This window comes from Candoia aspera, chromosome 4 (assembly GCF_035149785.1).
Source record: "Candoia aspera isolate rCanAsp1 chromosome 4, rCanAsp1.hap2, whole genome shotgun sequence".
Taxonomy (NCBI): Eukaryota; Metazoa; Chordata; class Lepidosauria; order Squamata; family Boidae; genus Candoia; species Candoia aspera.
The window spans coordinates 2163252-2190739 of record NC_086156.1 but is presented as its reverse complement, the minus strand read 5'-3'; the positions used below and the strand labels follow the sequence as shown (position 1 = coordinate 2190739).

General features: G+C 47.8%; 1 protein-coding gene across 1 annotated transcript; it reads right to left on the bottom strand.

Annotated features, from left to right (window-relative positions):
• KIF9 (kinesin family member 9) lies at nt 1–27452 on the bottom strand. The gene is made up of 20 exons (XM_063301885.1): nt 27351–27452; nt 27058–27223; nt 26647–26753; nt 25752–25976; nt 24267–24350; nt 24066–24158; nt 22617–22764; nt 20837–20901; nt 19423–19500; nt 13503–13571; nt 11519–11623; nt 10937–10992; nt 9147–9237; nt 8808–8938; nt 7789–7989; nt 6915–7123; nt 3614–3793; nt 3202–3317; nt 1619–1723; nt 1–242 (listed from the first exon to the last, which is right to left on the bottom strand). Exons 1-20 carry the CDS (start codon nt 27450–27452, stop codon nt 135–137), a joined length of 2439 nt encoding a protein of 812 aa, XP_063157955.1. The 3' UTR covers nt 1–134.
• Between the last annotated feature and the right edge of the window lie 36 nt (nt 27453–27488).

Genomic DNA, 27488 nt, shown 5'->3' with positions numbered 1-27488 from the left:
TTAGAAATCCTCAAAGATTTATTATACTGTTAATCCTGAAAATTTACAGAAAGAAAAGAAAAAAGTTGTGACTTGCAAGCTGTGTCTGTTTCACTCCTCTTGTAAGCAGGGAGGCAGGAACCGTTCCAGCTCTGCTACATGATGTCCAGGGCGGATGGGGGCTTGTTCCTCACCGCCGCTTGGACCGAGCCCGGCTTCTTCCTCATTTGCTCAAAGGCGGTCATGGCTCGAGAGTACTTGTGCTTTCAAACAAGAAAGGAGAAGGGACGGTTATTTCTACGTTTCTCTTCCAGGATGCTCCACTGCAACCACCTCAACAGAGAGGATCTGTTAGCCACCTTAGGGGTACTATGCAGCTACAAATGCTCAGGGGGGACAGGTGTGGCTCATGGGCCTCCCCCTACCACCTTAGCTGTCTTTTTTTTTTTAATCAGTTCAATCACACCTAATCCTCGGAGACTGCCTGGACAAGTCCCTGCAGTTTTCTTGGCAAGTTTTTTTTTCAGAAGTGGTTGGCCAGTGCCTCCCTCCTAGGGCTGGGAGAGAGGGACTGGCCCAAGGTCACCTGGCTGGCTTTGTGCTTAAGACAAGACTAGATTTCAAGCCTGGTGCCTTAACCATGACACCAAACTGGCTTTCTTAGCTGTCTTCAGGGTTCAGTTAAAATTAACTTAAGCCTCTAGTCCTCAAGCTTGAAAGGAAAAAGCTCTCAAATGTGGGGGTTTAATGCAAGCTTAGAATTCAGGAATAGTAAATCCTTCACCACCTTTTTGCTGCCTTCTAAGTCATTTCTATCGAATTACATTTCAGCCTTGATCTCTCCCCATTCCTAAACTTGACCTATCTTTTAAAGGTAGTTCTTCTGCAATGGGGCAAAACCAGCAGGGCTTCGCAGAACCCTTCCATCATCTTTGCTGCTGCAGAAAACAACCTGTCTTTTGGGAATAGCTGATCAATTTCCACAAAACCTGAGCTTTTACTGGGCCACAGCTTTGTTAAATCTTGATGACTTTAGGAATTACTAGCTTTTATCCTGGACATTAGTCCTTGTTCAGGATCTAGCAAACTGTGTTGCTGGGTTGCCATTTAAGTCCATTAAAAATGATCACTTCCTCAGGCAAAATTGATATTCCAATCACCCAACTGCAAAATAAGCTCCTGTGTACCCATTTGAGATCTCAGAATGGCTTATTTCTGCATATAAAATAGACGTCATCCTTATTCATTAATTTGCAATGCTGCATTTGACAGAGTTCTTATTTGTATCACTCCCCCTTGCAACCATTCCAAAGGCTGATTTTGGCCTGCAAAACCTACGTGCTTGCACAGACTTAAATTTCTTGTCTGGGTGAACGACTTCATTTGGACACTCCTGTAACAGCAGCACAAACACCGACAGAGGAGTTAGCAGAGATTCCTTCCTCTTCCTGGAGACACAGGCATGCTAGCAACAGGTGCCAAAAAGCCCTTCAGGGCTTAAGAAATCTAACTTCACAGCTTAGATCTGGGGCCCACCTAATCTAGTACCCTTTGAGTGTGGGGCCAGCTGGGGGCCACTTGGGAGCTTGCAAGCAGCCTTGGCCCCCTGAAGCAACCCGTAAAGATCTGTGTGATTTACCTTACGGTCCACCTTTGCCTTGGCATTATAGAAGGAAACAGAAGCTGGGCAAAAAGGCAACACTTCCTGTTGCATTCGGTCAAATCTCTCTTGTTCGTCCTCATCCTGTTTGGAGGAGAGAAGGACAGGCTGAAGAAGGCAGGGAGTTCCCAGGAGGAAGAATGCCGGACATGAGGGGCCCATTTCTGCTTGCAGGGTGCAAATCATGCGAGGGATTGGTTGGGGCTGGGCCACTGCACTAAGGCACAGCGTAGCCCCAAAGTTCAGGAGCCGAAGTTCACCAGCTTCATGGCAGCCCACCTAAATCACAGTGGCTTCACTAGAGCTGTGGACTCCTGAGTTCCTTTAAGCTGGGAGGAAGACATTTCCTTTTATGGCCTCCCCTCGTAAACCCCCTCAAAGGCACCCACTGTCAGGGATGAACAGAAACATCTGGGAACACAGAAGCCTCTTGTCTTGTCTCTTAAAAAGGGCTCAAAAGCAGGCACGGGCATCATTCCAGCATGAATATTGGAAAATGTCCTCCCATTTTAATGAAAACTTTGTTTAATTGAGTATCATCTTAATGTACAGGTAGTCCTTGCTTAACAACCATTTGTTTAATGATGGTCCAAAGCTATGACAGCCTCAGAAAAAATGCTTTACAACCTGTGCTCACACTTAAGACTGTCGCAAAACATCACACCACCCCACAGTCACATGATCACATCTGGCAGCCAGCTTGCATTTACAACCAGTTGCAGCGTCTTGTGGTCACGTGATCGTGATTTGTGGGGAAGCTGGATTCACTTAACGACCATCATAAAATGGTCACAAAATCAGGTCTAGTCATCTGGTGACTCACTTAACGACCACACCACTTAACAACCAGTTTTCTGGGCCCTATTGTGGTTGTTAAGTGAGGACTACCGGTATTGTTTGTATATTTATTCAGCATTTTGCTAACGTTCTTAACTGTAAACAGCTTTGAGATGCTCTGGCAGAGGAAACCACACCTATATAATACATAAATAATGATAAAAATGAATTGATTCTGTACGGAAAATGTCAGTTGCTTCTCAGCTAGGAACTGGCAAAATATGCCCCAGACTGGCGATGCTCATACCTTACAGGAAGCCGGACAGGGGAAAGCTCTGGGGGCCTTGGTTTAGCTTATGGTGTTCCAGGGACCCAGTCATGAGCAAGGATTTACGAAATTGTGGGAACCCAGTCCATGGGTGTACAATTGTTCACACATGCACAAGAGCATCCCAAAACCACTATCCCAAAAGGGAAACCAGCATGGTTCAGGAGATTAGGAAGCCTTGCCAGACAACACCTGGAGTCTCTGTGGTAGGAAAAAACAAGAAGTATGGAAAAATGGAAATATGGCCCATAAGGAGCACTCTCTGCTGCAAATCACTCTCTCTCTCTCTCTGCTCCAGGGAGCCCCGCAATTTTTCTCTTTTTCCCTCCAGCAGCCTGGGCAATGCCAGCCAATTCCCACGCGTCGCCACTTGGCAGGGCCAGGGTGGAGCTGCGCCGAGATGCCAACCGCTAACTAGCTCCTGCTGGGGCAACTGTGGGGAGGCAACCTGGCTTACCAGAGTCAGGACTCTGTTTATCGGGATCATGCCAAGCCGGATGGCTCCTCCGGGCCTCAGGGCTTCCTTGACCTCTTCTGGGATCAGGAACGACTCATTATACCAGATGTTGAACTCTGAGGGGAGGATGGGAGACGAGACGGAATCGGAGTCACAGACAGCCAGGCTGAGCTGGGCTCTTTATGGGAAGCCACTGGGAGAGGCTATTCGGCAGTTTGGGGTGTGGTGTCATAAGAGCAGACCTGAATCCGATGCCTGGGGTTCGGAAGCTGGCGCTCCGTTTTGGACCCGGGACCGTCTGAGTTCAGACCATCGGAACCCACCGCCCTCGAGCGGCTTCATCGCAAGCCATGTTCAGGCTCCCCCAGGGCCACGCGCAGCCTCCCACTTCAGGGCCAGGGCCCAGCCGTACCTGTGAGCAGCCTGTTGCGACACTGATCCACCAGGTTTTCGCAGTACTGGACCTCAGAGCGAAGATCCCGCAACTCGCTGTAATCCTCCCGGTACTGCTTCTTCAGGTCCTTCAGCTTCACGATCAGGAGGAATTCTTCTTCATCAATGATGATCTGCCCTTCGTCATTCAGGTATTCACCTGCCAGGCCCAAGACGAGAACAGGGGTCCTGAGATGCACAGAGGTCCAGTAGGACCCGCAGTGACACCAGAACGGTGTCCCACGTGTCCCTGCATCGTTGTGCAAATCAGGAGCATCAGGCGCTGAATGGAGTCATGGCGACATCACAGAGAGCTGAACTTGACGATCTTTGTGATCCTTTCCAGCTTTACTGTTCTACGTTTGTAGGATCACGATGCACGCGGCGTCTCCCCCCGCCCCGTGGACACCCCATGTGCTGAGAACAAGGGGTGCAAGTCGGACCTCACTGGAGGGAGGAGGACCCTCTTGGGCTGAAATCAAAAGGCGAATTTCTCAGGCAGCTCGTTTATTTATATTTTGAATTTCGTCACCGCCCATCTCTCGCAAACCACCCTTTAACCATCCTGACTCTGTTCATAGCCACAAATACTGCTTGGGGTAGATCGGAATGCAGTCAGGATTCAGGATTTCTCTTCCCTGCTTTACTTCCCCCACCGCCCACCTTCTTTGCATTCCAATAAAAAATGAGGATCCACAGTCAGGTCACAAGGTACGGTCCCTGAAACGGTGGATCCTGTTTTATTGTATTGTGAATTTTATTTTAATATATAATTTTAATTAAAGGAGCTTTTCCACAGAGTAAAAACAGTCCAAATTTTGAGTTAAAGGTAAGAGAATTGGAGAAAAGTAATAGAAAAGTGAAAAAAATATAGAAAAAGAAGTAGAAAAGAAGGAAAAAATAAAGAAAAATAAAGAAGGGGCTTCCGGTCTTCTTAACAGCAGTTATAAGTACGTTTATATTTAGCCTCCATCTCTAAGATTACATCAAAGTTTCCTTCTTTCCGTAGTCTACCTTTTCTAATCATCCAATCCATAAATTATCAGTTCATTTTTTCCTCTTTTTTTCAGCAAAAAGTCCCTAAGGGGTATTGTGAATTTTACAAGAGTGTTTGGCAGGACATTATCCGGCCTATTTTAAATTCAAGAGCAGGAAGAGATATCTCTGAATATGTTAAAATTTTTACTTGCGGATAAAAATTCTAAAATTGCAGTGGCAACAGCCAAATTTTTAACCAATGCTCTAAAAACAAGGTCTCTAGTAATACATCAATACCTTTGAGTTTTAAATGTTTTACGTAATACTTATTATTTTATCCACTGAGAATTGTTGAGGGATGGGCAGCACACAGGTTCAATAAATTATTATTTGTTAAACTGTTTTATCTAATGCCAAATTTTAGATTATATTTGTACTTTGTTATTTGGGTCTTTTGGCTGCAAATAAAATTATACACACAAACACACAGACACATTAAACAAGGAAGATGCTCAGCCATGATGTGTCAAACCTGTCATGGTTGAGCTCCTGTCTCAGTACTGAAATGAACTTTTACGTTGCTCTCCTGCCAGTTTCAACAGGGCCCCCTTGGGCATTTTGATGAAATTGACCCCTTGGGAGGAGAAAATGGTCAACTTCATCCATCCGGGGTATTTTTCCCCCCTTTGAAAGGATATAGAGCAACAGCATAAGAGAAGTGTACAGTTGGAGGACAGGTGTCAGAATTTCCTGAGGGAGGAGACGGTGAAGGGGTTACTACGGGATGGATGTCCCATCATTACGGGAAAGGAGGAGGAACAGAGTCAGGAGTAGCATCAACATCTCTTAAAGGTGCCTGAAGAAAAACTGTTTTCTCAAACAAAGAGGTTAAAATGGGGGAGAAGAAAAGTGTTCCCAAATACGTTCAACTCCACCAGAATGCCCAGTCCAGTGGAGTTGAACCCAGTCGGGAATGCTTTTTTCTCCCCCATTTTAACCTCTTCCTTCCTGCAATGATGTTCCTCTTCAGCGGCTGACAGCTGAGCCAAAACCTCACAGGAAGCACCGAAGCCTCTATTTCTGTTTTTTCACCCCTCCTGTGTTTTTGAAGACCTACGTGTGAACAGGGCTATCAGTCTTTCGAGACATTCCGTTTTCAAGCGAGCGGCGGTGGGGATGGCAATCCAGTGACAAATTCACCCGGATCAATCCTGAGCGTTTGGGCTGCATTTCTCGATGCCTGGGCCCTTCAAGGGGAACAAGGAGCCCCCTCAAAAAATGTGTTGTCTCCCTGATGGAATGGTGATTTCAGGGTTAATTTGAAGAAGGCAGCAGAAACATGATGGCCCCAGAACTGACCTTCACTAACCGTTGGGAGCAGAGCAGATAATAAAGTTGCAGACTGAGTGCGAATCGAATCGCTTTCCCTTTGTGTATTGTGTGCGGTATCGGCGGGGAATGGAATGCAGCGGGAAGCACTTGTAACCTAACAGATAAGGCACTGGCTTAGCTCATATTTCCCTTAGCAGCAGCAAGTGCCAACACTTGGGCATTAGTGCCCACCTGTTGGAAGCATTTTGCCACCCAAGGGTGTGAATAATTATTGTATACCAATGAAATTGTACTTGCTTATGATGTAATGATTTTCTGAAAGCAGCTGTTTAAACAGAATTTCTTTTTTGGTGCTTCCTTTGAAAGCCAATTTCCAAGTGCCATTATCCTGCACAGAATACAGGTACTCCTCGCTTAACGACGATTCGTTTGGTGACGGTTCAGACTTACGACGGTGCTGGGAAAACTGACTTGCTACTGGTCCTGGCACTTACGACCTTCACAGCGTCCCCATGCTCACAGCAAAATCGATGCGGAACCACTTGGTTTGCTTAACAACCATGTGGTTCCCTTAATGCCTGCCATGATTCACTTAATGACTGCTGCAAAAAAGGTCATAAAATCAGGTTGGACTCACTTCATGACCGCTTCACTCGCAACCAAAATTCCAGTCCCAATTGTAGTTGTTAGAAGAGATTTCTGCCTTGCGTGCTTATTGGTAAAGGACGCCAGGTTTAAAAAACCCAGGGCTCCTAGGACGACACCCCGTCCGTGGAGGGTTGAAGCAAGCCCTGCTCTAATGTTGGAAGGAGGGAGGGAGCAATGCAGGGTCCAAAACGGCTCTCCCGTGCATTGCTCCTGGAAGGAAACCTCTAAACCGGAGATCCAGTCTGCAGCAAAAGCCCACCTCGGCCGACCCCACTGGACACAGGCGGGACAAAGCAAGCCCCCCCGTCGCTCCTCCTGCGTACCCTGCTGCTCCCGTCCCAGCGTCTGGACCTCGAGCGCCTGGTGGGTCGCGTCCATCTCCTGCTTGAGCAGGTTGATCCTCTGCACAGCCTCGCTCATTTTCTTCTTGCGGTCGTTCAAGATAGCCTTGTTCTCCCTGAAGATCCGGTTGATTTCGCTTCCCCGCTCGTTCTTGAAGTCCTCAAAGGCTGTCGTCCTGGGAGGTGGGGAACTGTTGAGGGAAGGGGCAAAATTGTCTCTCTTAGTCGCAGGCCTGGTGACCACACTGCAAACAGCGGGTGGCTTGTCAAGACAGGGACACGCTACAGGCAGTCCTCGCTTAACAACCATTCGTTCAGTGATGGTTTGAACTTACCATGGTGCTGAAAAAACTGACTTACAACCAGTCCTCACACTTATGACTGTTGCAGTGTCCCCGCAGTCATGTGATCATGGTTCGGGCGCTTGGCAACCAGTTCTCATGTATGACTGTCACAGTGTCCTGTGGTGATGTGATTGCCGTTTTCAACCCTCCTGGTCAGCTTCTGGCAAGTAATCTCAATGGGGAACTGTGTGATTTGCTTAACAACCATGTGGTTTGCTTAATGCCTGCGGTGATTCACTTAACAATCACCACAAAAAAGGTCATAAAATCAGGTCAGATTCGCTTAATGACCGGTTCATTTAGCAACCAAAATTCCGGTTCCAATTGTGGTCCTTAAGTGAGGACTACCTGTACATGTTACTTATCCTGCTATTGGGTCATTCGCGCAAGAAACGCTGTCTCCTGCACAAAAGGACTGGAGTTTGCAGACTAGAGATGAGTTACAAGGAATTGCCTAAGTCTCTAAGGTGAAACCAGAACGAAACGGGCAGGAGGCCACTGTGAAAAGCTACCTGGGCCTGATGCTGGCGTCATCTTTTGGTGCTGAGTCAGAACGATGCGTGTCGAGGCTGGAGACGTCCTGGTCACGGAGCAGGGCATCTTTCCCCTCCAGCTCCTTGGTGGTTGCCACCACTTGGCTGCGAGACCCCGAAAGGGCATCCAGGTCCTTCCCAGAAAGGGGACTCCCCAAACCTTCCTTCCGTGCCGTGGGGCTGGAAGACAAATAGCAGGCTCAGAGTCCCAGCGGCAGGGTCTCGGGACCAGGCGGCCTTTCAGTTGGGCTCAGCCAGGGATCGCGGTCTGACCCTTTGAAGAACATGGGCCCGGGCATCTGGGGTCTGAGGACCTCAGAGGCTCATCACCAGGGGCCCTCGTCAACGGCTGCCCTGGCAGGATCAAAAGCTATGGCAAGATGAGCGCCCAGATAATCCAGCTCCCGGCTTGCAGCACTCAGCTTTCAGAGAGCCTGATTCCTCATTGCGCAGAGGCGTTTCAGAAGCCGTGGGCAGTCTCAGAGCCAGAGACGTCACCCAGATCTAGAAGCCACCCAAAGAAAGAGAAGACGAGGAAAACACACATGGCCCGGCTTTGTCTGCATCACGCCCGTGGTCGCCCAACGCTTCCTCTGTGATCCCCCTTGGTTCGAGTTTGGGCCTCTCCCTTCCATCCTATCTGCCTTCCAAACAGAAGTTCACTGCAACAAAAGCCTGGGAATGGATGAAAAGCGTGGGCTCCTTCCAAAGGAAGACCACGGCTCCCCCGAGGCCAGGAGCGGGGCCCAGATAATCAGGCATGTCTTTAGCGCAAAGAGAACTCTCAGTCTCCTGGTTTCTAGCCTGGAACCTTTGCCACTAGACCAGAGTGGCTCTCCGTCTGGGTAAGGAAATGTCTGCAAGCAAACAACCAGGCTCAGAGAGCACCGAGGACTCCACAGATAAATAAATAAATAATTTTCCAGTGCCAGTCCCGAGGTCTCTTTTCCCAGGGCGCCCGGACACCTGCCAGCCGAGCGAAACAGAAGCCAACCAACCTGGTCTGTTCCTTGCCTTTCTTTGCCTTCATTTTCTTGCCAGGCTTGGAGGAGAAAGGGGCAGTTCCGATGCCAAACCCTTGCCCGTCCATTTCTCCAACCAGATGACCATCAGCGTCTACCAGTCCTGCCTGGGGAGAGCGAAGAGCAGGAGATGGGTGTGAAACGATCCTGAACTGGCCTCCTTGGATACTGCATCTGGGGGTCTCCTTGTTGGACCAAATCTCTCAGGGCAAACTCTGAATTTGGATCGCCCAAACTCTGAGTTGGCATTAACCTTCTGAAACTGGGGAGAAGGACATGCTGGGGCAGGAAGTCCAGCACCGTTCCTTTGCTTACCTTCTGAACGGCAGACAGGGTCGCAAAGTCATTCTTGTCTATCAGGGTGTACTTGCTCCGCAATCTGGCTTCCACTTCCTGATCTTGCTGGCTAAAGCAACACATACTGAGAGCCAGTTTGGTCTAGTGGCTAAGGCAACAGACTAGAATCCAGGAGGCTGCGAGTTCTAGTCCTGCCTTAGGCATGAAAGCCGGCTAGGTGACCTTGGGCTGGTCACTCTCTCTCAGCCCAACTCACCTCACAGGGTTGTTGTTGTGAGGAAAACAGGAGGAGGAAGGAGTGTTAGGTATGTTCGCCGCCTTGAGTTATTTATAAAAATAATAAAGGCAGGGTAGAAAATAAAATAAAATAAAATAAAATAAATAAATAAATATTGACTGGGTTCACAAAAGACACAACCCTAAGCCACACAACATGGCCATGCTGCCCTTCACGAACCAAAGAAGTCAACCACATTAGGTGATGACGGGACTGGGCTGACCCTAGCCAGGCCTGGAAGCTGAGCAGGATCAGCAGTGATGGATGCTTGGATGGAACAGCACCAGAAAATCCAAGGGCTGACGTCTAGACTGGGAAGTAGAAAAAAAAATCCCAGAAGGACTCGCAAATGTCTTCTTTACTGTTGCCAGGAAAACAGCCTGGATGCAATCGCAGCAGTCAAGCTCAACCTGAGGGTTTCTTTGACCGATTGACCGATCGACTGATTATGTGCCATCGGGTCAGTGTTGACTCTTAGCAACCAGGCAGACAGACCTTCTCCGGGACGATCTGTCTCTATTCTGGGCTTCCAGGGCCTTCGGAGATGTCTTTCCCTTTACTTATGATGGCTTTATGGGATGGGCTAATTCATACAATGCACTAAAACAAAGGAGGGCTTCCCAGACCTGCTGAGCCACCAGCTACTCACCCTATTTTAGTCTGATCTAGCATGCAGTACAAACTCAGCTGCTTTGGAGTGGAGGAGACTAAATCACCCACAGCTGAATTTATGGCTCCCAGAGGGCTCCCAGGATGCTGGCTTGCTGGAACTGACTTGGGTTCCTGTTGCGGGCCACACTTGGGGACACCCCATTCCTGCTTTTCAAGCAGAGTGTGCCCTCCCTTTTGATGGTTGAAGTTTCACAGGTAACCCACCAGGAACAATCCTGGGTCACCAAACAGACCAAGCCCTTCGCTTCCCAGTTGTTCAGCCAGAGCTTTCAACAATGGCCCAGTTATTCCCTGAAAGATCTCTGATGACATAATTAACAAGAGCACAATGACATCATGAACTGAAGAGAGGCAGCAAGCCATCAGTCCCTCCCCTTCTGGGCGCATGAAGCTACTAGTTCATGTCCAGGCGCCCAGGTACCACACGGACAGGAGAAAAGGTGCAAGAATCCAACCTTGACCTTAATACAAACAGGGCTTGCATTTTCTACTTGGCAGCTGATGGAATTCCTTAAGGGATTGTCTGCTTGGTACCGTGTGGTACCTGGGCGCCTGGATATGAACTAGTAGCTTCACGGAAGGAATCACTGTTCAGGGAGGTGTTGATCACAATGATGAATCTTACTTACAGCCCATTCTTCTTCCGGGCAGAAATGACTGAAGGTTGACCTAGACTTTCCACATAGCATCCTCTAATCAATATCACATGGACAGGGTTCGATGAAGGAAAAGTACAGCGTTGTGCAGTATGCGAAATGCCCCACCAAAGATCCACCCTCTGTAGGCCACCACCAAAGGTTTTTTTATTGTATCCGTAGACCTTAACAGAATCTACCCATAACTACTCCCAAGTCCTTACCTTAAGATGAGTTTGAACTGGTTAAACACTTCCTGGATTTGTCGGATGCTCATGATCTGTAGGAAGCAGAAAGAGGCAGAGAGAAAGGCAAGGAAGGTGGGGGTGTCACGATGAGCCCAGGATAATCCTTAATGTTTGTGCCACAGTTAATCACAAAACAGAGCTTGTGGACAACGCTGGCTTGAAGAATCCCACATCCCATAGCAAAAGCAGAGAACACTCTCTGCCTCAGGTCGTATCCAGTAGTTCTGTTCCTAATCCTACCGAGATCCACAGTTTACCTAGATCTGTTCTATGGCCAGCCACCTAGATCCATTTCTAGCTACAAAGAATCCCATCCACATGATCTCTGCCTTGGGCTGGATGGCTTCTGAATCTGCCACAAAGAACACCAGTGTTGTAACACTGATTTAAATACATGAGCGTAATCCTACCCGAGCCTTCTCAAGGATGCTTTCTCCCAGATCAGTGGGTACAGATTTCCCGGAACACTAGCCTTCCCTGACTGGGCATTTTGGTCACTGTATTCCCAACACCTAAAAGACATCAGATACCCTCCATATCTGCAAGCAAGCTACTTACATCTAACTCATCAATGGTTCCATCCAGAAACCGACGGACTTGAGAGTTGATTTCTGCTATCTGGATTTCATTCAGGGGCTCATAAGACACTGGGGGGCGATTGAGCTAAAAACAGAAGATGAAAGCATCAACCAAGTAAGGATGGCCCAGGTGGCTCCTCTGCTGCCTCTCCTTGGTTCAGCCTCAACTCAATTGTCTTGACCTCAGGCTTCCAAGTAGGTGTCACTTAAGAGAGGATTTGCTGCAGATCCCAACCCCTAGGGAGTGTCATTTCAGGGACCCGGGGTGAGCCTTCTCAGACTCGCCCATCTCCCCTGGAACAGCCTGCCCTCTGAGGTCTGGCTGGCCCCGTCCTTACTAGTGTTCAGGAAGGCCGGGAAGACCTGCTCTGTGGGAGACTGGGCACAAAGTTTCTGAGGGGGTCACGCCATGAGAGTAGTGGCAGTTCTAGTCTACTTCCTGACTTTAGATCTTGTCTTGATGATTCCTCTACTGGGAAAACTGAAAGCCACTCAGATTTGGTCTGATTGGAGCAGCAGACAAGCCCAGGTGTGTGTGTGTGGGGGGGCTGTTTTATGGAGAATCCTGCGGTTCTTGTCTGCTTGCCTCAAGGGGAAGCAGACCCCAACAAGGAACACTTATAGGTGGCATTTTCAAAGTGGGGGGGAGTTAGAAGTTGGCAAGGCCGACCAGTGGCCAAGGGCTCCTGAGCTGGAAAGGGGCCATAATCCCTCTGCCAATGTAACACAGTGTCAGCCCTGCACAGTAGCCCAGCTCAAGAAATAGACACTGGAGTGCTACTTTTTTGCCAGGTTTATTAACAAAATCCTACGCCTGTTCCAGACCTTCACTGCCGCCTTTTAAGGTCAAGGTCAAGGCAGGTCTCTTTCTCCCCGCTTCTATTTCCCCAGAGCTGAGCAAGAGTTTCATCTCTCCCGCTTCCTTCGCCAGGCCAGCGCTTGATCCCTCTACAGGTGGCATCTCTGCCTACGAACATTGCAGCCCCCCATTCCTCAGCCTAGCCCCTTCTTCTTGCTGGAGTGGGGGGAACCTGGTGGACATCCGTAGCACGGAGAGAGGGCAAATCCCGATGGCACTGGGGAAAGTCTCCAGGGAGCACAAACGGTTTCAAACTGAAAACTACCTGCTCAGAGCAGGCTTTTCAAGCATTTTGCAAGGCCTCAAGTTCAAAACACCTGTTTCAAATCCAAACATCCTATTTTTAGTTCAAATACTTCCAAAACGCTTGAAACAGTCCACTCTGACACAAGGCCATTTTTCAAACCAGATACAATCCTTCTGAATTTGAACAGGACACTTGAAACATTTTGCACCCTCCTAGAAATCCTTTTTCTCAGTTCCCCAAACTCAGTCTGGTTAGTAGCAGGCACGGTCTTTTGAAGGGAGACCTGCCTGTTGCATGGCAGGGCAAAGGAACGCTTGGCTTCCTGCCGCCACACTGCAATCTGTTGGGTAAACCTGGCAGAAAGAGCTGAGTGACAGATCACCAAGACGATATGGGCCTGACTGGATTACAGTCAGTCCCCATGCATTTAGCAATTTTCCAGTGCCCATAAAAACTGGCAATGGGGTGGCAAATTTGGAAGGGGTTGGGGACCACTTTCTAGACTTTGCGGGGCCAAGGCAGCCTGGGAGCCTCCAGTTCTGCATTCCTGCCTGCACCATGACATCTGGTGCCAGCTACCAGCTGGGCTGGCTTCAGGAAATGGTTGGACCCATTCATGGAAGTCCAAGGGATCAATGGCTCTTAGCTTTGATGGCCCCTGAAGGCCACCTGCTGGGACACTTGTGGGCTTCCTTGGGCGGTTGGTGGGCCACTGGGAGAACAGACGGTTGGGCTAGATGGGCCAAGGGGTCTGGTCCCGCAGGGAACTGGTCATGTTGCATTGTGATGTAGCCACAGCCCAGCTGGGCCATGTCACCAACCCATCAAGGTGCACCTTCATAGGCGGTTGCTTCTTACCAAACTGTTGTGCATCGCCAACTCTTCCTTCAGGTAGAGGACCTCTCTTTCCAAGTTCTTCACCATCCGCTAAGCAGACAAGAATAGCATTGACTAAGTGGTAGGAAAGTCAGAAAGGACTGCCCAAAGATGTCTTCAGACCCCAGGAAACACAACGCGTCCATCAGAATCCTTCCACCGTCCTCCCTCTAACCAACGTAAGGGTCTATTCCTGATACTTGCACAACACCCACAAAAATGTGACTGTGCTTGTTAGCATTTTCACAACCTTGTTTCTCATTGCAAAATGATCAAGGAGTTCAGAGCACCATTAAGAATGGGGTCTCTTGGAATTTCTGCAGCTTCTTGGACCAAGTGGGAAAAATAAGAAGGAATGCTAAAATTGGGCAGCCTTAAAGCTTCTGAAGGAAATGTGGGATGTCCATCTAACAAGGGTGTATCAAAATAAGTATGTAGATGGCCTCCATTCCTGAGTATAAGGAGAACTGCTGGCAGGGAAATCTTATTTTATTTATTATTTTATTTATCACATTTATGCCCCCTGCAATTGCAAGAAGATGGAAGCAACAGGATTTCCAGATGACTCTATCCAGCCAGATCAAGTCATAAACTTGCAAGGCAAGACAACGAAGAAAGCCATCTCCAAGCTTTCTATCGTTTCCAGCCACACAGTCCTGTAGAACTAATTATTTTTGTGATCCCAAGGATGGTAATCAATCAGACTTCCTGTTCATTTGCATTTCTCCTTTGGTGGTGGCATCCAGCTGTGGAAGCCATCTCAAGCATTAGAATCATATTGTGATCATCTTCAGTGGGCGTGAAAAGTTAAGTTTGACTTCAGAAAGCCAACCTCCGAAGAATGAAGTTGGAAAGGAAAATCAAGAGGGTCATTCTTCTCCAGAACACTCAAGAGGTGGTTCAAAATCACAACCACAGAATCTTTGCTACAGTGGATACCTCAGATCAGGAATGGTACCTTGAAGGTCAAGAGGACAATCAAGTAGTCAGTGGTCAGAGATGTTTCCTTGAAAAATGGAAGTATTGCTCAGATTAGGAGAACTAAAAAGCACAGAAATTCTGGCCAAAGATCTGCGAGCAGCAAATAAAAGATACAAAAAAAATCACATGGCAAGGAACACTAGACAAGCAACAAAACATTATTCATATACATTTGGAATAAGAAACAGACTGGTAAGGCCCTTGGGCCATTGGAAGACAAGGAGGCAGCAGGGAAACCAAATTAATTCTTTGCTTCTCTCTTCACTGCTGACGATGTTGGACAGATGCCCATGCTCAGATGGCTTTTTCAAGAGGAAGATCATATGAACTGAGACAAATAGAGGTATCCAGAGGTGAAGTTGTAAGCCAGATTGACAAACTAAAAAAACAAAGCAAAACAAAATCCCTAGGTCCAATTGGTATCCACCCAAGTCTTCTTAAGGAACTTAAATACGAAATTACTTTTTTTTCCACAAAAATATGTAACTCCTCTTTAACATTGGCAAATGTTCTCGAGGACTAGAAAATAGCCAGATGAGGTCCTCTGGGGATCAGTGTTGGGACTGGCTCTTCTTAACATGCATATAAATGGGCTTAGGGTTGACCAGGGAGGTGGCCAGGTTTGCTGATGACACCGAACTGTCCACAATAAAAAGATCCGAAAGGATCTCTCCAAACTGGATGAACAGACTTCGAAATGGCAAGTGCAGTTTAGGGTAAAGCAGCATGAAATGATGCACACTGGAGAGACAACAACAACTAGCAAACTTTACTTTTACATTAATGAGATCCAAGTTGGCAGCGATTCACCAGGAAAGGGATCCTGGGGCCAAAGCAGACAACGAAAATGTGAACCTAGTTTGCAACTACTGAATGAAAGCCAAATTCCTTGGTTGGAACCAATAGGAAGAGAACTGATGTAGTCCTTGCTTTATGATCACACTTGGGACCAGAATTTCCATTGTTAAGTCACTGTGGTCATAAGTCAAGTCACATGTTTTTTGTTGTTTATTCGTTTAGTCGCTTCCAACACTTCGTGACCTCATGGACCAGCCCACGCCAGAGCTTCCTGTCGGTCGTCAACACCCCCAGCTCCCCCAGGGACGAGTCCATCACCTCTAGAATATCATCCATCCACCTTGCCCTTGGTCGGCCCCTCTTCCTTTTGCCCTCCACTCTCCCCAGCATCAGCATCTTCTCCAGGGTGTCCTGTCTTCTCATGATGTGGCCAAAGTATTTCAGCTTTGCCTTTAATATCATTCCCTCAAGTGAGCAGTCTGGCTTGATTTCCTGGAGGATGGACTGGTTTGATCTTCTTGCAGTCCAAGGCACTCTCAGGATTTTCCTCCAACACCACAGTTCAAAAGCATCCATCTTCCTTCTCTCAGCCTTCCTTATGGTCCAGCTCTCGCAGCCATATGTTACTACGGGGAACACCATTGCTTTAACGATGCGGACCTTTGTTGTTAGTGTGATGTCTCTGCTCTTAACTATTTTATCGAGATTGGTCATTGCTCTTCTCCCAAGGATTAAGCGTCTTCTGATTTCCTGACTGCAGTCAGCATCTGCAGTAATCTTCGCACCTAGGAATACAAAGTCTTTCACTGCTTCTACATTTTCTCCCTCTATTTGCCAGTTATCAATCAAGCTGGTTGCCATAATCTTGGTTTTTTTGAGGTTTAGCTGCAAGCCAGCTTTTGCACTTTCTTCTTTCACCTTCATCATAAGGCTCCTCAGTTCCTCTTCGCTTTCAGCCATCAAAGTGGTATCATCTGCATATCTGAGATTGTTAATGTTTCTTCCAGAGATTTTAACTCCAGCCTTGGATTCCTCAAGGCCAGCTTGTCGCATGATGTGTTCTGCATACAAGTTGAATAGGTAGGGTGAGAGGATACAGCCCTGCCGTACTCCTTTCCCAATCTTAAACCAGTCCGTTGTTCCGTGGTCTGTTCTTACTGTTGCTACTTGGTCGTTATACAGATCCTTCAGGAGGCAGACAAGATGACTTGGTATCCCCATACCGCTAAGAACCTCCCACAATTTGTTATGGTCCACGCAGTCAAAGGCCTTAGAATAGTCAATAAAACAGAAATAGATGTTTTTCTGAAACTCCCTGGCTTTTTCCATTATCCAGTGGATATTGGCAATTTGGTCCCGAGTTCCTCTGCCTTTTCTGAACCCAGCTTGTACATCTGGCAATTCTCGCTCCATGAATTGCTGGAGTCTACCTTGCAGGATCTTGAGCATTACCTTACTGGCATGTGAAATGAGTGCCACTGTTCGATAGTTTGAACATTCTTTAGTGTTTCCCTCTTTTGGTATGGGGATATAAGTTGATTTTTTCCAATCTGATGGCCATTCTTGTGTTTTCCAAATTTGCTGGCGTATAGCATGCATTACCTTGACAGCATCATCTTGCAAGATTTTGAACAGTTCAGCTGGGATGCCGTCGTCTCTTGCTGCCTTGTTATTAGCGATGCTTGTTAAGGCCCACTCAACCTCACTCTTCAGGATGTCTGGCTCTAGCTCACTGACCACACCGTCAAAGCTATCCCCAATACTGTTATCCTTCCTATACAGGTCTTCTGTATATTCTTGCCACCTTTTTTTGATCTCTTCTTCTTCTGTTAGGTCCTTGCCATCTTTGTTTTTGATCATGCCCATTTTGGCCTGGAATTTACCTCCGATGTTTCTAATTTTCTGGAACAGGTCTCTTGTCCTTCCTATTCTATTGTCTTCTTCCACTTCCGCACACTGCTTGTTTAAAAATAGTTCCTTATGTCTTTTGGCTAGCCTCTGGAATTTTGCATTTAATTGGCCATATCTCCCCCTATCGCTGTTGCCTTTTGCTTTCCTTCTTTCTTGGGCTACTTCTAGTGTCTCAGCAGACAGCCATTTTGCCTTCTTGGTTTTCTCTTTCTTTGGGATGTATTTTGTTGCCGCCTCCTGAACAATGCTGCCAACTTCTGTCCAGAGTTCTTCCGGGACCCTATCTACTAAGTCCAGTCCCTTAAATCTATTCTTCACCTCCACTGCACATTCCTTAGGGATATTAGTGAGCTCATATCTAGCTGATCTGTGGGTCTTCCCTAATCTCTTTAGTCTGATCCTAAATTGTGCAAGAAGAAGTTCGTGATCTGAACTACAGTCAGCTCCAGGTCTTGTTTTTACCGACTGTACAAATGTCCGCCACCTTTGGCTGCAAAGGATGTAGTCAGTCTGATTTCGGTGTTGTCCATCTGGTGAAGTCCATGTATAAAGCCAAGTCACATGTGACTGGACCCAATTTTATGACCATTTTTACGGCAGTCATTGAGTGAATCCAGCTTTTCTGCCATTTTGCAGAAAATGGCAAAAAAGCTGCAAAATGTGATCTCGTGACCATGGGACACTGCCATTGATTGTAAATGCGAACCGGTTGCCAAGTGCCCAAAACGCGATCGTATAACTGCCGGAGGGTGGTGCAACTTTTTGTGATGCTCGGAAGGGCTTTACAGGCTGTAAAGCACCTATTCTGAGGCCATTGTAACTTCAGACCATCATTAAACGAAGGGTCGTGAGTTGAGGACTACCTGTACTATGGCTGTTGATAAAGTAATGACTTTATGTGAATCTATAGCAAGACCACATTTGGTGTAATTTTCTCAGGTCTGGTCACTCCCCTGTAAGAAGGACGGCATAAGGCTGGAGCAAGAAGCCCTCCATGAAGAGATCCTACGGCGGTTGGGCCTTTTGAGTCTGGAGGCCTGGCGATGTATATAAAATCATGCATAGCATCAACGAAGGAGAGACAGAGAATTCCCCCCCCCTTCTCACGTTGTTAGAACTTGAGGTCATGCCCTCTACGCCTTCCTTAGAGCAGAATTCTTCAACCTTGGCCACTTGAAGATGGGTGGACTTCAGCTCCCAGGATTCCCCAGCCAGCCATGAAGTCTGCCCATCTTCAAGTGGCCAAGGTTGAAAAACACTGCCTTAGTGGGACAGGGAGAGGAAGGTCTTGCCCTCCAGTCCAGACGTGTGAGCCTCCCAAACACATCCAGTTGGCTACAACCCTGATGGCTGACTAGAGGGATGTCTAGATAGATGGGTCTATGTCTTAAGAAGATAAGAGCGCAAGATAGGCTTGTGTGTTCTTAAGGGAACAGCTGACAAGAAATCCTTCCTGAACCCCAGAGATTACACGTATTGTATTCTGGTTTGGAGAACTGTCTCAAGGGATGAAGAACTAATAGCATCTTAGGCATGTGTCACTCATGTGGGGTGGACATAAACTGGTTTGAACCAGAGCCTTCCTGTTTGTGGCCAAGACCCTTAGACTTGTGAGGTCGTCAGAAGAGGATGCAGGATCAACTGCCAGGAGATGTCTCCACACACATTGGTGCTGTAACTGGAATTAGATGATTGGCCCTCAAGAATGGCCCCGAAAGGAAAGCTAATATTAAGCAAAGAAATATTCCCTTGAGTTGAGCTTGGTTCCCATTGACCATGTCCTTGTAATTTGGGGGCCAGCATGACAAAAATGGTTTGCCTTATCCTAGCATTTTTTTTTTAATTTCCCAGTCTAGCCAACATATCTAGGATTCCAAGGTGATTCCTCAACTTACTACTACCTAGAGTCATCCTTGTTTAGCTCCTGAGATGACCCAAGGTTGGCTAGGTGCATTCAACTGCTACAGAGGTGGGGAACAACAACCGCTCAGTGTTGCCTCAATGGCTCTTCCTGAGTCCAAAATTCAGCCCAATTTCTTCCTTGGCTCATTATCCTGGGAAGGGCAGATTATGGGCATGATCTGAATAATGATCTCATCACCTGCTCCACTCTGCCCTTGTGCTGGGTATTCAAAGCTGCATCAGTCTTTCCTGTCACCCAGTCCCATAAGCCTCTCCTTCAAGAGAGCAGAAACGTCAAAAGAGGACCTACCTCCGAGTTGACTTTTAAATTTACAACTGGCTCAGTGGACACCCATTTCATTCTGGTGGCAAAACGAAGTGTGGACAGCTGGAAAAATATGAGCATCACCGCATTTGTCATAGTGCTATTACTGGGGACTCCCAACAGTCTGCATCAGAGATGTCTGAAGGCAAAATGGTACGTATTTCCTTCCTGCTGCTCTTCTTCTGACAGGAGAAAGGTCAGAGGTCAGCAGCTGCAGAGGTTGCTCCTTTCAGACAGGACTGAGAACAGCTGCACAAACAGCTCCAAGAAAGTCTTGTTGCAGTACATGTAATGGAAAAGGAAGATCTCTCTCTCTCTCTCTTTCCTGCATGGAAAAAGTACCAGACTGGCAGCCACAGGGACTATTTCTGCCTTCTTTGGGGAAAAGGTTGGGGCCAACCACGTAACTTAGCTCCTCTTCTTGCAGCCCCAGGCTACTGAAAGAGCTGTGGTAGTTCACTGAACTATTACTCCAGACTTTGGACCCTGGGAGCTTCTGGAGAAGGTCACTCTGATCTAGACCCTTCAGATTTAGATGAGGAGGCAGTCTGGTAGCACCTTTTCTGGCCCACCCATTTTGTTAAAAGGCAGACGCTTTCGTGAGCTGCAGCTCCCTTCCTCAGGGGCATAGAGTGTATTTAGATGCGCATTGGCCAGAGAGATGCAGTTAATAAAATGGGTGAGTCGGAAAACGTGCTATGAGATTCCTTCTAAGACCTTGACACCTTAGACCAGTGCTTCTCAACCTTGGCAAACTTTAAGGTGGGTGGACTTCAACTCCCAGAATTCCCCAGCCAACAGGGCTGGCTGGGGAATTCTGGGAGTTGAAGTCCACTCATCTTATAGTTGCCAAGGTTGAGAAACACTGCCTTAGACTAACACAGCAAGTCTCCTATGATGTCAGATTTAGATCCTGACCTTTGCTTGTAGCCAGTTCCCCTTAACGGTTCCCAAGGCCATACTTGGGTCCAGGGATAAGCTTGAGAATCAGGCCTATTTGATCCAGGCAGCTGAGGGGGGATGCAATCTTGGGCGATTGTAGGCAGGTGCATGCTACTTCTGAACGTGCCCCATGGTTACAAACCACACTACTGCAAATTATTTATTGCATTTTTAGATTGCCCAATAACCAGAAAGTTTCTATCACAGGCATCTCCTTGATTTGCCAAGTTTCTACAGCAGTTGCAAAGAAATACGTTTTTAAAGAGGAAGGCACTGGCAAATGCCATGCGCCATGTACCGTGTAGGGTGGAAGAGTTCTTATTTTGTTCCTTGTCCAGGATAGGTCTCAATCAATCCCAGCTGAGCATTTCTGAGAAGGTGCCTTAAAAGTCTGAATGTACAGCTTAACCTCTGGATACGTTCAGGCTCTACTAGGTCTAGCTGGCCAGGGGCTTACCGTCTCCACTACGTGAATGGCCTCACTGCAGATATTAGCCACAAGGACCGTGTTGCAGTTCCCGCCTAGGGAAAACAGGAGGAAGCAAAGGCAGTTTGCTCTAAACAAAAACGAGACACACACACACTTTGAAGAATTCTGCATTCAGGACAAGGAATGGAATGCTGGGGAATGTCAGGGTTTCCAAGCATAGTCTATATAGTGTTAAAGCTACATCTTAAAGCCCCACGTGATATAAGCAAGCCACCATGACGTCAGCTGTACTGCAAAGTTGTTGAACAAATGACACCACTGGCACCTTACTGAATTTGCCTCCTTTGCATGACATTTCCCAGAGACATCTGGAAAATACCCACTTGGGATTTGATGATGGCTAAAGATAGAGCTGGATTTTTTGGGTGGTCCCATGTAATGGTATGTAGGAATGACCTTGGGAGATCGAGTGAAGAGATGCAGTCTAGGGAATGGCCAGATAAGAGGAAGCAGAGCCCACAGCTGGATAGTGGGAGGGGCAAGAGGCTCAGAAGGGACCCTCCCTGGTTTCTCGGGCTGTAAAGGAGACAGGGTGGGTGGGGGGGAATTGTATTTTCAGACTTTCAAATTTCAATGGTGGTATGTGAGCCTTCATGCCTGACATGGATTCTTCTCACTGAGCACTTTTGACCCATTTAGCAGATCCAAATTGCTTCACGTAAGCCAGGAGTTAACAACGTAAAGGGATACGGAGTTATCCTGTGGGCTGCATGTATCGTGTGGCCTGCATGTATTGTGTGGCCTGCATGTATTCCTCCGAGTAGGTTTGGATTCCATGTAAACCTAAGGGAAACTCAGTTTTTGCTCTGCTACCTGGAGCAAGGACCCTGGTCGGCTGCTCAGACAGCCTTTGCCACTTTAATGGGAACTTTTTGCACAGCATCCTTGTAAGGTAGAGGTAACGATATGTGGGAGAGACCTTGAGAAACGGGGCAAAGAGATGCTGCCCAGGGGAGGGTCAGATAAGAAGCGGCTTAGCCCGCAGCTGCATAACGGGTGGAGAAAGAGGCTCGGGAGGGACCCTCCCCAGTTTCTTGGGCAGTAAAGGAGATGGGGGGAGAATTGTACTTTCAGACTTGCGAGATTGTGTCAATGTAGCCTTACAATAAAGGAGAATTAGCTCATCTGGTCTCGTTCCCTGTCTGGTCTGCCTGGGAGGGCTGACATCAATCTCGCAAGTCTGAAAGTACAATTCTCCCGCTGTCTCCATTACAGCCCGGGAAACTGGGGCGGGTCCCTCCTGAGCCTCTTCCTCCTCCCGTTACGCAGCTGTGGGCTAAGCCGCCTCTTATCTGGCCCTTCCCTGGGCAGTGTCTCTGGGCCCAGTCTCCCCAGGTCTTTCCCATGTACCATTACATCCCAAGACCTTTCCTTCCCAGAAAGCTCTAGTTAAAGCTCTTTTCTCATTTGAAAGACCAGTGGAAAAACAACTCCGGTCAGAATAAGGGCAAGAGAGGAGAGATATTTTAAGACACTACCAGCCACTGTTTAAAATTTTAAGTGTGAGAGGGAGGGAGGAATTCTTTCGTTTTTAGTTGTTCTATTTTGTTTCCTACACATCGATCACCCTCCTGGGCACGGCTGGACAGACTGGCGCACCTAAGTAAATAAATGCGGATGGTGATGACGTCAAACTACGCTTCACATGACACTCTCACCTTGTTACATTGCTGGAAGGTATGATCAGGCTACTGCTTAATAGGGATTTGAATCTGGGCTTTCCCCACAGCTGAACCCAAGGCCCTACCTAACGAATCCTTCAAGGCGTAAGTCAGCTTGCTCTGCCGAAAGGGGACGTGATCCCGGTTGTAGTCCGACAAGGCAATGACAACCTGTTCGAGGAATGACAGCGACTTGTTGATGTAAGTCGCTTCCTTCAATCCAAATCCGTCTGACTGTCAGAAAAAGGAAAATTAAAAAAGGGAGGACCGAGGAGGTGTCATTCAGTGTGTGCGCATGCATGTAATGAGAATAACTTCCGCAAAAGGAGCGTCACAAGGATCTAAAGCCGCCCAGAAGCTGCAACCGCATAATAAGCAAGCATCAGTAAAAGACCCAAAACATTTCCTGACCACAGGCGGGTCGCAGAGCTATACTGGGCAAATCCTTAAGACCTGCAGAAGTTTCTACCCGCAGAGCATGAATGAGAGCAGCGTTTGGACGATGCCTGGTGGACCTCTCGGCCTGAGGAAGCATTCCACTGGCTCCTGGCAGAAGGCTGGGTGAACGAGGGCATCCTTATGCCGGACCCTGTATTTTTGTCAACCCACAGCCATGCTCCTCCACGGAGAGAGTTTACATCAGCCAGGAATTTCCCTCTCACTGACTTCAATAAGGAAATGGAAAACCCAGGAGAGAAAGCAGCAATAAAACTAGCTTCAGGGTGCAATTTTTTGGGCAGGAGAGCTGGTTAAAATAATAATAATAATAATAATAATAATAATAATAATAATAATAATAATTTTAAAAAATGTATATGACGCCCAGCTCCCAGTGACTCTGGCCTCCCCCTTGATTCAGGATAAACAGGGAGAACGATATGAGAGGGTGCAACCTGAGGGTACCAGCACATCCCTGAGGCTTTGTCAGTTGATGGGCCCTTCTTCCGTAGCACACGAAGGGAGCATAGCCCTTGTTCTCTTAAAATGGGGGCAGCCAACCCACAGGGTGCACGTGATCCGCAGGCCACATGTGACGCAAACCCCGTGCCGGCCCTCCCATCGCCCCACCAGGAATGAGCAGCGTCTGGGAAGCGCATCCCCTGCTACAGGCTAGCTCTGAACAGACCCCTTTCCCATCCACCTGTGGGCAGGGGAAAGTAAGAGAATGCAAGCAGTGAACCTTTAAACCCGGATAGAGGTGTTTTCGGGGAGTTACTTAGGGCTGAGAATATTTGCAAAGAGCAAATCTGTAGAAGTGGGTTGACTTCGACATTCTCTGACTGTATTCAGATAAGATGCTTACCAAGGTTAGCTGAGTTTAGGGGCATTCCACACAAAACTTAAAGCGCCAGTTTGCTTTTTAACAGCCCGCCAAAACAATGGGGGAAAACACTTTAAAAAGGCTAAAAATATCAACCCTGTTCCCCTGGTCATCTCCAAACATGCTGGTGGATCTCTGCAAGGCATAAAAGCAAAACATATCCTCAGTTTAAAAACAAGTTAGCGAACTAATACTATAACCCTAATTTTCTTACTCTGCTCTTTGACAGCCTCTCTGAGCCTGCAAGATCCACTAAGTTAATTTTGGAGGTGACGTATCTGGCATCTGAAAGGATTCTGGAATGACACTGAAGGGAGAGATCAGAAATGTTAGGGCATGCTTTAAAAAAATGATGCTTTGAATCACAGATTCCTGGGGTTTTCCAAGCCAACATGAAAAGCTCACCAGGACTGACCTCAATGTAAATGGTGAAGATGCAGTGGGACCTGGAGGAATGCTTATTCAAGGCATGTTGACCAACAGCTCTGTTGGTGTCACCCTAGCGGAGAAAGGAACACGGAGGCAGAAGTTGGAAGAAAGTTCATTTTCTCAGGATGGCTTCCGAGGTGGAATTAAAATAAAATTACTATCCGATGGCCACGAACTGCATAAAAATATAATGCACTTAAATGCCAAAGAACAGAAATAACTGCTTTAAGCCAAGACAAACTAAATGGCCTAAAAAATGCAAAAAGTGAGTATCTGGGGCAGAGATGAGCAACTTTATCCACATCTTGAAATGAAGACGCAACAGATCCCTGAGCAATTTCCCTAGCCTACTCCACCTTACGACAGTGATATAAAAGATTATTAAGTTCATCAGCTTTGAAAGATGGGGGGGGGGGGGTTTGAATGCTATCACTATCACCACCGAATATATTGTGCTTGAAATGTAGCCTATGGGATAATGGGAATTGTAGTTCCTCACAGTTGAAGGGCATCGTATCAAGGCTGTGTGCTATCTGCTTTGATCCAGTTTAAATTGGTTCATGGTCTAGCAGTGTTTCTCAACCTTGGGGACTTTAAGATGTGTGGACTTCGACTCCCAGAATTCCCTAGCCAGCATGGGCGCTGCGAGTCCACACATCTTAAAGTCCCCAAGGTTGAGAAACACCGGTCAAGCATGAGCCTTCCCCAACATGGTGCAGCCTTCAGCACAGCCATGCTGGTGAAAGATGCTCCAGGAGTTGAAGTCCAGCACATCTGGAAAGCAAGCTGTCGAGTAAAGCTGGCACAGACTGCACACTCCTCCATGTGGGAAAATACATATTTGCACCATAAAAAATCCATGGTGGGAGCACTGATGCACAGGACAAATGTTACACCAGGAGGGGACAGATATATTTAAAATATACACATGGGTCATTTCTGCACCTACAGTGTCTTCAGAGCATCACCCGGCCCTCGCTGAAGGGGTGTGAAACCTGTCTGCATTACTGTTATGTTGGCCCAGCAACGGTTGGATGACTCTGGAAGGCGCTACATATTGCTGGTGTGGAGATGCCACTGTGAGTGGAGCTTTTTATTGGGTTACGGTGCTTCCTCAGATAAATACATTTTTGATTTCAAAATGTCTGACCTGCCGGGCGTTCTCCCAAGGGAATTCCCAGAGCTATACCTTTAAACGAGAAACCTGGGGAGTAAGGCCAAGCTCTGAGGAGACTATCCCTGTCTCTCAAAGCTACAATGCCCTGAGGTCCGTGGGGAAGCCGTGGCAATCGAAGCGGCAGCGTGCATCGCACTGATGCGGGCTAAAGGTCCCATTAGAGCAGAACCAAATGTAGCTCCTCTGGACAATAGCTCAGTATGGACGAACACGGCGTATACCCTCATCTGTAAAAGCGCTACCCCTCGCAGATGGGATGGAAGAAGAAAATCCCAGTTATGCCGACTGCCTTACCTCAAACAAGAAGTTTAAAGCGACTTCTTCATTAGGAGCAGAATGTATGGAGAGACCTTTCACCGAAACCCCCTGGGGACTTTCCACCACAGACAACGGAACGTCACTGACGGAGCCAGGGTGGCTGGACGCTAACAGGTCAGCAATGATCTCATTGTGAATCTCCAGGTACGAAATCCGAACAGTGATAAACTGGCTGCTGTGCTCCTCCATGGACTTGAAGACCTGCAGGGAAGGGCAGCAAAGTCAACCGCAAGAGGTTGGCAAGGGACATTTTTCAAGGGGGCCTGTCCAGCCTTGGGACCCAAACCAGGAAGACGTTCTCTTGCAGGAGAAATGAGCAGCTGCTGCCAGAGGTGTCTGCAGGGTATGGTTAAAAACGAGGCAAGATGCCACGGGCATTTGTGGAGCTTTCGTTCCACCATCGTGGCCACCACCCTGGCCTTTTGACCAAAGCCTGTGGGCATCCCTGGCTGAAGAACCCCAAAGCTTCCCCATGCCAGTTAGCTCAGCATCTTTATACGAGATACAAATCTCTTTTTGCAGCTTTCACAAGCCCATCTGTGTTGACACAGAAATGTACAAAAAGTTTTAAAATCAACTTAAAGGCAGATTAAAAAAAAATAACAAACCCCCTTTAAAAAAGAGAGCTGAAGGGAAACCCTAGCCACCCCCACAAGCAACATGACACAAGCCATCTGCATCCTTGTTCTGCCACAGTGACTGACGCTCAGGCCCCCCAACACTTTCTGTGACTCTCCAATATTTGCCCAACTTTGCAGGGGCAGGGATCATGTGCCCTCTGGCCACAAAAGCGTTCCTGGTCTAGCAGGAATCTGAGATCACCCAGCAAAACAGCCTCTGAGCTTCCCCTCCCTCTTCTGATCAGAATCACCTGCTGGACAGCTCGTGGTATGATCCCCCTGTGCTTGAAGTTTTCTGTTGTCCCTGTCATGGTGAATGTCTTGCCAGCTCCAGTTTGCCCGTAGCACATTACAGTCCCTAGAAGTGTTTCAGAGCCAACAGCGGACAACTCAGACTCTGCCCACTGGACCGCCCTTCCCTTTGACAGGGAAAGGGATTTGCCTCATGAATCATCTTCACCCAATACAATACAGGTTGAACGCGTTCCCCAATTTGCCTCCCCCAAGTATGTTGGCCTAACCGCCCCCTCCTCCATCATTCCCGGTCCAGAAAGCCACTGGTTTCAGGAGCGGGGGGCTGGCTTTCACCCAACACCTGCCAACCTGGCTGCAGGCTGCAGGCTCCGTTCGATGCAGATTCGCAGAACGATGGTCAGGTTTACCGTTATATCCATTCAGTGCCTGCGAGACGAGGTCTCTGGCTACGGCGTCGTAGACAACTTCCTGGGGCGCGTTGTGGAAAACACCATCCAGTTTAAAGGACCAGTCCGTCTGCTTGTTGTTGACGACCCCTTTGGAAGGATCCCTCTCAACGTACACCTCGATCGTCTGGAAAGGGAACGAGTTCAAGTTCCATCTAAGATGCAGCAGCACAGCCCACCCACGCTAGTTAGGAGGGCGAGATCCCAGAAGAGTTTGGCGTCTACGATCCTCTGTACTCATCTAGCTCCTTTACCTTGTTGTCTGCCCCAAATTTGATCATGTGCTGAGGAAAGTCGGCCGTTGGCTTGACTCTCACAAATGCCTTAACTCTCTTTGGATTGGCGCACACCGCCATGGGCGCTGCGAGAGAGAAACCAGTCATGAGATCCTC

What these genes read in the sequence shown, in the direction of transcription:
- KIF9 (XM_063301885.1), bottom strand. Translation starts at nt 27,452, where the DNA reads ATGGCGGTGTGCGCCAATCCAAAGAGAGTTAAGGCATTTGTGAGAGTC. An exon ending in CGCCTTGAAGGATTCGTTAG is followed by an intron (nt 20,902 to 22,616) that starts GTAGGGCCTTGG and finishes TGTTTTCCCTAG; the next exon opens with GCGGGAACTGCAACACGGTC. An exon ending in CAGTTCAAACTCATCTTAAG is followed by an intron (nt 9,238 to 10,936) that starts GTAAGGACTTGG and finishes GTGTTGCTTTAG; the next exon opens with CCAGCAAGATCAGGAAGTGG.